This window comes from Papaver somniferum, unplaced genomic scaffold (genome assembly GCF_003573695.1).
Source record: "Papaver somniferum cultivar HN1 unplaced genomic scaffold, ASM357369v1 unplaced-scaffold_137, whole genome shotgun sequence".
Lineage (NCBI taxonomy): Eukaryota > Viridiplantae > Streptophyta > Magnoliopsida > Ranunculales > Papaveraceae > Papaver > Papaver somniferum.
In genome coordinates, this window is record NW_020622934.1 from 15324318 (window position 1) to 15334328 (window position 10011).

General features: G+C 36.1%; 1 protein-coding gene across 2 annotated transcripts; it reads right to left on the reverse strand.

Moving 5' to 3' along the window:
- Positions 1–1751: 1751 nt before the first annotated feature.
- On the reverse strand, positions 1752–5472 carry LOC113334955 (metal-nicotianamine transporter YSL3-like). 2 transcript variants are annotated; one of them, XM_026581177.1, is made up of 8 exons: positions 5379–5472; positions 4698–5115; positions 4393–4565; positions 4168–4265; positions 3947–4081; positions 3665–3854; positions 3445–3553; positions 1752–3272 (listed from the first exon to the last, which is right to left on the reverse strand). In XM_026581177.1, exons 2-8 carry the CDS (start codon positions 5068–5070, stop codon positions 2332–2334), a joined length of 2019 nt encoding a protein of 672 aa, XP_026436962.1. In that variant the 5' UTR covers positions 5071–5115; positions 5379–5472; the 3' UTR covers positions 1752–2331. The 2 variants fall into 2 exon arrangements, with proteins under 2 accessions (XP_026436962.1, XP_026436963.1); XM_026581178.1 differs by having other exon boundaries at positions 5346–5471.
- Positions 5473–10011: the final 4539 nt, after the last annotated feature.

Consider the following 10011-nt stretch of genomic DNA (forward strand, 5'->3'; position numbering starts at 1 on the left):
TAGGCGGTGCTCTTTTTCATAGAATAAGTTTAGTTATCCAAAAGGATGTTGGTCAGCTTGTTGCCAGGCTACCCACCAACTCATTTCATTTTACTTTATAATATTAATAATTTCTTTTTAGAAAATAGTTAATAAAAATGATAAGACTTTCTTTTGTATTGGTCTAGTCGAAAGTCTAGATAACACTTTCTTTAAAATCTTCTTATTTAGTATGACATCCCTCCAATTTTGTAGGATTCTACTGGAAAAAAATTTGTTTCAAATGGGGGTGTAAATTCGTACGTATCATTAAGAAAATAAAGCCTCCACCTTAAATTTGGATGCTCTTGTAGGCGCAAGACAATTCTACGTTGTGGACACAATTTTAGTAGACAAATAATGACGTTTTCTATTAGATCGCGAAAAACTAAGATGGAATTTGAGAGGGGAATATCACAACCATTACTAAGAAAAACCAGTATATCGAGCTGTCCAGTGATTCCCAAACACTACTATTTTATAAGTATATAGCTGTAAGAATAGTCTAATAACTAGGAGGTGGTATATACTTTGTTGTTTTCTTTTAACTTAGTTTCAGTCAGTATCCCCCTTTTAATGAGAGCAACAATGATCAAAACACTAACCAATTTTTAGATCTCAACCATTAGATTTTTCAGGTTTAAAACTCGACCTTTGGATAAGAATATAATTTTTCCGCCTGAACTATTGACTCCATGCGTTGATTTCTCTTACGGCCAACCGTTGGATTAACTTTCACGTATTTACAAAAAATGCCATTTTTATAAGAATCGAGATAAAAATTGAAAAATGTCATATTTTTGGATCTATATATCGGACTTTCGTATTATATTCGGAAAATTATTAAAATTATCTACGCAACAAGTATAAACAAGAGTATTGAATTTCTATTTTTAACAAATTTATTTTTCATTGCTCTTTGTATACATTTTCCCGTGATATTTGACGGACTTTGAAAAGCGAAAATGAAAACTAACGCTTTCATTCGTTCAACGCACGTACACTCTGCTTGTAGGTTTAGTACCAACAAAGGTATAATTCACTTAATTCATAGTTTTTACTTTTTACAGTGCATCTGTACGTAAATAATCCAGAACCAATAGTAAATCAACTATAGTAAGAAAATGTACCGACAATATATCAATGGGATATATGGCTAAGCAGCACTTACACGAGCTTGATCTTGTATCTGAACACCATGATGTCCTTCGTATTTGTGTCTCAGTTCTCTAAATAACAACATAAACTTGATGAAATCTTCTTTCAAAAGCAGCACTCTTCTGAGTCCTCTCCTCGTATTTCCTTTATTCCTCGAGTGTAGTTGCCCCTGTACAACTTAAGCAAACTACATCCATTGATTTTCCATTTTTAAAATCTAATTTTTTTTATATATGTAAAGAAAAATATCGGATCCACCCGCATCCAATCCACTCTGGGACGAGCCAAGGGTTGACTATCCCTGACTCTAGCCCCTAAAATTAGAAAATCCATAATAAAACCCTTAGTTTTATCAAGTATTTTGGATTTAGTCCACCTAATTTTTTTATATATAGTTCACAAATGTCCAAGACATGTTTTTTTAGTCCCCTCATTTTAAATTCTGGCTGCGCACCTCAATATCCACCCCTCCCCCCGTTAAAATCTATTGAACGACAGAATCGACACTGGTTTCGGATTGGATGACATCTAGGTCTAGATTTGGTAGTAACGAAATAAAACTAAGAGGGTTATTTGAATAATATTAATGATTGATGACATCACTTAAAACAATAGTACAAAATATCCCTCCGTATTGTATAAACGATAACAAAGAGTTTCTTTTCTTCCTTCTTCGTCGGACCAAAGAACTCGACCCTGACGCACACACAACAACGTTTCACAGCCAATCCAAACACTCACACCACTCGCACACCAATTAATGTCACAAACAATATTACATACCATCGCATATGCAATCTTACAACAAGAACCTTTGATAAGCAGCAACTGACCATGCAAGACTCAATCCCTTGTCAAGTACTACTCTACATATTCAACACAATTTGTTCATCATCTTCATCTTCATATCCAATTAGCTAGCTCCATTAGTAACCTTATTCAACAGTTAACATTAATCTTGAAAAACAACCAATTACCTTTTGTCAAGGGTATTCAAAGCAAGAATCTCCAATACTATCTTGAATAAGTAAACTTAAGTGGCCAGTTCATAGTATCAACTTGTATTACTTTCCAAGTTGAAATCTTCTGAACCTAAGACTTAGTTTCAACACCTCCATCGCTTGCACTTAAATTCCATATACAAGATAAAGCAGACTAATATGATTTCTGCGCAGCGGCGGACACAAATTTCATGCATATGGGAGGCTTTACCTGAGCCAGACCAAGAATTGCTGAAGGGAGCATCCATAATCCTTCTCCACACATTAAACCGGAAGCAATAACAGGAATCATTAACTTGGCCTTCTTTTTCTCAAGTTTTTCATATATGTACACAATCAAGCTCCCAATAGACATATCAATTGCAAAACTTGCACCGACAAGAAATGGAACCGCCATAGCCATAGGTAGGGGAACCCACTTCCTGATCTTCGGTGGAGCAAGATCTCTGAACAAGTTGGCTAGAAATGCAAACGCGAAAAACCCGTAACAGAGCTGCAAACAATGGTTAGGCAATGCAGAGAAACCTTGCACTCCGAGAATTGCCATATTTCTATAAATTAAAGCATATGGAGCTTTATATTCTCCAGTAGGGTTTCCTATGTCAAAGGCTTTCCAGTAAAGAAAGAATGATAGAGGAGCTACAATACAACCCATTACTGTTCCGGCAGCCTGGCTTATAACCATTGAACGAGGGGAAGTAAGTGTGAGGTGACCAGATTTAAAATCGTGCATAAGATCAGAGGAGATGGAAACAATTGCTTTTATAAGGCCACAACCTACAAGCCCTGCAACTACACCATTTTCTTTCCCCGATATTGCTGCTAGAATAAACAAAGCCACTTTCCCATAGTTATATGCCATGTTCATGTCGGTTAGACCTGCTCCATATGCGTTACAAAATCCTAGAAATGGAGCAAGGATGTAGCATACCACCACGTGATACCATTTCAGTGGGAACATGAGTGGGATTGCAATGATGGAAACAATGGAGAGAAGAACGTATCCAACACATGCAACCCATATGGGAATACTGTCCTTCATGAAGATCTCATCTCGCTTAAGTTCCTCGAGAGATTGAGCTGACGGATCAGTAACTGAAAAACAAAAACAAATAATAAAAAGTTAAGTTCATCTATGTTGACAATTTCCATGATGTTTATAGGAAAGTTGTAGATTTCAAACAGGCAATGCATTAAAGTGTAAAATGGTCAAACCCAAGGAAAAGTCTTTGGAACTACTCCATCGAAATATTATTTTTTCTTTTACCTTCATTGGCGATTTTAATTGTGCCTTTAATACTCTTGCTGGTAAGATATACAACTTTGAGAAAATTATACAGCCCATCTCCAAGAATGAGCGCAATGGAGACAAAAACCTGCAATGGCGTGAGCGAGGTTAGAAAGTTTGAGTGTCAATGGATAGTCTATATACAGAAAACAATTGCCATTTTATGATAATAATAATGTCAACATTTTAATGTAGAGACCTTATAACCATTCAAACTCCTCATGCTGCCTTCTGATATAGTTGCCGGATACCATTCTCCTTTTAGGCCGCGTATAAGTGGCCACATAACTCCCCAAGAAAGAACGGCTCCAAGAAGAGTAGACAAGTTCACAAGATGTGAGCAAATCATCCCTGCTCCAACATAAGTCATGCTGAAATCGAAGAAAAATCTGCAAAACCGAACAATCCCAAAATTTTACAAAAGTCTAATACCAAGAGAAAACAGGAATACAGGAGGAAGCTAATAAGAAGTAACACGTACGATTCCTTCCATGCTTGTAACCCAAAAGTTGGAAATTGCACGAATCCACACAGGTCTCCACCAGCGTAGAACCATTGGAAGAAACCCCACACGAAACTGAACGAAAAGAACTTTGCAAATCCTCGAATTTGCTCCCTGAATAGATCAAGATATTACAAATAAATTATAATCCAAACTTAAACCCGAGACTAATAACCGACCGTTGAATAAGTAAATCTTACTTAGACGTCTTATCTGCTTTAGGTGTATGGAACCCATTTATGAGAACTGCCGTTGCAATCCCACTTGGATAAGCTAACCTGTAGTCGATTATCAGAATCTTCACAAAACCAAACAAAAGCCTCATCAGTCAGAAAGACATATCATACAGTTTTTGCATGCACAAAATAAACTCTATGTTAATGGTAAAAAAAAAAAAAAATTATACTGGTAGCAAATAATTTTACCTTTCTAAGGGGAACCAAAGATAAAAGGCCAACAAATCCTGTAGTAAAAAGAAAAACAGTCATCCATCCAATTCCTGGATCCTTGTAACTCCCTGGACTGTTTCCTGGAGTATCAACCCCTGCTAGCTCGTATGTTTTCTTATTCAACCCCAATAAAAACGATCCAAATCCACCTGCAGTTTCACCATCAAAATGGAATAAATTAAACACATCCATACACCTCAAAAGCATTCACCGGTCGACCTACGTAATGTCTGATTTCTTAAGTATGGTAGAAAATCCAAACAGAGAGGGAGAGACTATACCTGCAATAGCAACACTATAACAAGCAACCGCGCAAGTTTGAACTACTGTATTCTCTTGCTTAGTAAATGGAGTAGAATCAAAACCAAATTTACCAAGCAATTTAGTCCACCCCTTAATGAAAACATATGCTACAAGAGCAGCCGAAACATTAAGATTAGGAATAAGTCCTGTTGTGAGACTGAGCTTGTGTACTATCACACTGTAAATTATCCCAATAATGAAACTTGCAACCAATCCTCTCACTGTTAGTTGGCTCCTCCAATGTGGAACGCTCCTCGAAAGCTCGTCATCATCTTGTGGTTTACCATCGGACTCTTGGTATTCTTCTTTTTCGATCCCATTACTCCTCTCCCTCATCTCCTGCTGATCCATACTTCTGGCTCCAAGTAGGACACTTGTCTATATATTTCTTTATCCCTGCATTAAGAATATAGTTGCAAAATTAATGATAAACCAACTCGTGAACTCAAAATCAAACCGAATTAACAGATGTTTATGTGACAAAATGATGTTCATGTGAGTGGCATAGTGCGTTGCATGAGGGTGATGTCTCGACCCTCGCTCTTATGTACGGGTGCACAAGATAACAAAAACTTTGTGGATGTTTGTGGCTGGACCTTCCCAATCCAACTTTTAAAAATTCTAACCTCTACAGAAAAGGAGAAGCGGAGGATTCTCACTTTTGACTTGCAGGGTCTTGTTGGCTTGTTTTCCCCTCAATTTTTTCGATCTTGGAAGGTAGTAGTAGTACTACGTTTAACCAGAACACAAATGACAAAACGAGTTTGATAAAAAATCATGTTCTTCAATCCCTTTTTAAACATCAAGTCTTCCATCAAATTATGATTTTTTTAAATTGCATCAAACTAAGTCTACTAAGATATACTATATGTGTGTGACCACATATGTCCTCATTTGCACATTTTCTTATATCCTTATAATGTTTGACCTCCAATATACGTGGTTTTATCTCCTGTAATATGTGCGCGATCGCTAACATTAGCAAGTAGGAAAAATGTTATTGCTCGATAAAAGAATCATTTTGGAATTTAATTGCTGATTATTTACATTAATCAGTAGCAAAAATGTTTTTCCTCCGAAAAAGAAACAACTTGGAAGTTGGTTGGTTGGTTGTCGTTTTCGTTTTCGTTGTACATAAGATGTAAACTGGTTTATGCTAGGAAAAGTCAGATGTAAAAAATAAAAATAAAAATAGTTAGCTCGTGCCGAGCGTGTCAGACTATCTCCTGACTCGTGCCATGTGTGCCACTTGTCTGTGTATGTGTATCTTGTAATCATCTAGTGTTTTGATCGGTTATGTCATTTTATTTTGATTGTAATAATCTAGTGTTTTGAGCGGTTTCTATGTCGTTTTATTTTGCACAAAATTGGTCAAAAAGACCAAAACACAAAATTCCTAGGTGAAATAGATTCTTAGCTTTTGATACTGTTTATATAGCCAAACATCAGAAATATACTGTTTATATAGCCAATTTGGATATTTGGTCCAGGAAAATTAAAATAAAAAAATATGTCTTACCTAAAATACCCCTAACCTTCTAAACTCTTCTTTTCAAAGAGAATTTATTTCTCTTTTCAAAACCTCACCGTCCCGGCAGAGCTCGTTTATTCCTCACCTGCAGAATTCGATCAAAGTTTCAGAGCTCGTGTCTTTTTCAGATCTGGTTGATCAATCATGGTGATTAATGACTGTTGAATCGAAGTTTCAATTGGAGTTTCAACTGTTGAATCGAAGTTTCATCTAATAGCGTCGAACGATAAATTTCAATTGAAATAATTTTGATTTGGTTTTTGTCCAATTGAAGTTTCTCTGTCGATTTTGAAGTAATCTTTAGTTGTTGATGATTTTTTATGAATTTGAAGATTAATCTTTGTTAATTTTTTATTTTAGTTGTTCATTTGGAATATCCAGGGTTTAGTTGATTATGTGACATTATTTGGGTTTGTCTCGAATCATGTTTTCTAGGGTTTAGTAATCTTATTTTCAATGCAATATACACATATGCAAACCAATTTTGGGTTTAGGTTATTATTAGGATTTCTCCTTTACGTTACACAACCTTGAAAGACCTAGAGATGTTATTGTGAGCAATTGGAATCAAAAATACCTTACACAACCACAGATTATGCATGCAGTTGTTGATGCTTATGTTACTTTCAATATTGGTGATGAACTCTGGATTGATTGATTGGTTCTTGTTTTTTTGGGTATTTACTGATGATAACTTGGTTGAGTGTTAGAGGCTTAAGGGAAATAGAACTTTGCTAGTAAGTACATAGTAACTTGATGAAGGAGAAAGTATTATATGGAACTGTTTAGAGCAGTACTCGTAGTCGTAGAAGTACATAGTAATTTATGACAGCTTCTTTGGTGGTACATTGTGCCAAAATGGTACTTTGATGGTACACAGATGCAAACCATTTTTGGTTTTAGTTAATTTATAGGGCATTGTACACAAATGTTCGTTTATTCATGATGAGCAAATCTGGATTCCAGGGAGGAGAACATCTGCGTTCGGAGATGTTGCTGTAGCGAGATTATAATGGTTGTTGAGAGAGTGGAAGAGATGTTGGAGTATGGGTTGTATGAATGCAGTTGGTGGTCACATTGTATGCTTGTAACTTCTGCTTATTTGTTTACATATTATTTTTGTCTTTGTTTATTGTCAATTGAATACATCCAGATTCATTTATATTTGTTTTATATATTCCCTGTAGATGGATCGTCATTTTCTCTGTGTGGTTATCCGGGGTACCGATGCGTGTCCATACCAAGTTACTACGAAGTCAACAGTTGATGAGTTGAAAGCGCATGTCTGTTCTTATTAGAATAGCATTTTACCAGACTCAATTCAGTTTGTATTTGACTATGAGGGGAGAAGCAATGTTGTCGACAGTGATGTGAAGCTCTGTTCTTTCTTGTCATTGTGTATTGTTAACCAGTTGTCTTTCTTGGAGCTTCGTTTATTTGAACGTGTTCCTCTTCGTGCTCCTGATTTGGTTCGTGAACCTACTACGAGCGAGTTTAGTTTAGCACCAGACCCTAGCAGAGCTCAGTTGGTTAATCCTTGTCATCTTCCGAGCAGCAGTAGAATGAACGAGTTTCGTTTAGCACCAGACCCTAGCAGATCTCAGTTGGTTAATCCTTGTCATCTTCCGAGCAGCAGTAGAATGAGCGAGTTTCGTTTAGCACCAGTTCCTAGCAGAGCTCAGTTGGTTAATCCTTGTCATCTTCCGAGCAGCAGTAAAGTTACTCCTACACCTACAATGACGGAGTTGCTTTTAGCTCAGTCACCTTTTCCTTCCTCTCAAGAGCTTGTTTCTTCTCAAGATATCCCCATGTCTCAAGAACGTACATACAATGGAAAGTTGGCAATTAAAAGATCTTGCAAGGCGGCTGAATGAGAGTTTATTATAAAAGGTGTTGGTCAATATTTTTATGGAGGACGAGATGAAGCTCGTCTTGTTTTTGAGAAATATAACCATTTTTTTGGTCGCAGGGTGAGAGTCGTCAAGAGCAATCCAGAACGATATACGGTCGAATGTTATTACAAGGAGAAATTGGAATGCGACTGGATGTTCCATGCAGCTCCCAAGACTCATGCAGATCCAACATTGACAGCATGACAAGTTATGCATTGTTTAGGTTATCTGCATAAGTAGTTATGCATATAAAAGGGTTTTTACGCCTTCCCTGTGTCACTTATTGTTTTAATGAATAACATCTTATGCAGATCCAACATTGACAGCATGACAAGTTATGCATTGTTTAGGTTATCTGCATAAGTAGTTATGCATATAAAAGGTTTTTTACGCCTTCAATGCGTCACTTATTGTTTAATTGCATAACATCTTATGCAGATCCAAAAATAACTGCATGACATGTTATGCATTGTTTAGAGTATCTGCATAACTTGTTATGCATATAAGAAGTGTTATTGTTTTTATTACGCATTCCCTGCATCACTTATTGTTTTAATGCATAACATCTTATGCAGATCCAACATTGACAGCATGACAAGTTATGCATTGTTTAGGTTATCTGCATAAGTAGTTATGCATATAAAAGGGTTTTTACGCCTTCCCTGCGTCACTTATTGTTTTAATGCATAACATCTTATGCAGATCCAACATTGACAGCATGACAAGTTATGCATTGTTTAGGTTATCTGCATAAGTAGTTATGCATATAAATTTTTTTTTACGCCTTCCCTGCGTCACTTATTGTTTAACTGCATAACATCTTATGCAGATCCAACATTGACAACATGACCTGTTATGCATTGTTTAGGTTATCTGCATAAATAGTTATGCATATAAAAGGTTTTTTACGCCTTCAATGCGTCACTTATTGTTTAACTGCATAACATCTTATGCAGATCCAAAAATAACTGCATGACCTGTTATGCATTGTTTAGAGTATCTGCATAACTTGTTATGCATATAAGAAGTGTTATTTTTTTTTAAGCATTCCATGCGTCACTTATTGTTTTAATGCATAACATCTTATGCAGATCCAACATTGACAGCATGACAAGTTATGCATTGTTTAGGTTATCTGCATAAGTAGTTATGCATACAAAAGGGTTTTTACGCCTTCCCTGCGTCACTTATTGTTTTAATGCATAACATCTTATGCAGATCCAACATTGACAGCATGACAAGTTATGCATTGTTTAGGTTATCTGCATAAGTAGTTATGCATATAAATTTTTTTTTACGCCTTCCCTGCATCACTTATTGTTTAACTGCATAACATCTTATGCAGATCCAACATTGACAGCATGACCTGTTATGCATTGTTTAGGTTATCTGCATAAGTAGTTATGCATATAAAAGGTTTTTTACGCCTTCAATGCGTCACTTATTGTTTAACTGCATAACATCTTATGCAGATCCAAAATTAACTGAATGACATGTTATGCATTGTTTAGGTTATCTGCATTAGTAGTTATGCTACTGCTTCCTGCAACAATTTGGCACAAAACCAGTTAAATCATATTTTTAAATATGGATGAAACTCAATTATATCCTATCTTCAAAGCTAGATGAAAACCAGTTTCTGCAGGAATCAGATGAAACCCAGTTACATCCTATATATTTTGAAACCCTGATTCTTCAAATTGATTTAAAATCCTGATTCTTCACTGAACTGATATATTGATTGAAACCCTAGAAACCTCTGATGTTGTAGAGTAGTGTTGATGGTGTTTGAAAACGGTTAATGAAAACCAATTTCACGAAAGTGTTGACGGTGAATGAAACCCAATTTCACGAAGGTGTTGAAGGTTG

Coding starts and splice junctions, on each gene's coding strand:
- LOC113334955 (XM_026581177.1), bottom strand. CDS start 5,070: ATGGATCAGCAGGAGATGAGGGAGAGGAGTAATGGGATCGAAAAAGAA. Junction 4,082..4,167: donor AAAGCAGATAAGACGTCTAA/GTAAGATTTACT, acceptor TGATCTATTCAG/GGAGCAAATTCGAGGATTTG. Junction 3,273..3,444: donor AATTAAAATCGCCAATGAAG/GTAAAAGAAAAA, acceptor TTTGTTTTTCAG/TTACTGATCCGTCAGCTCAA.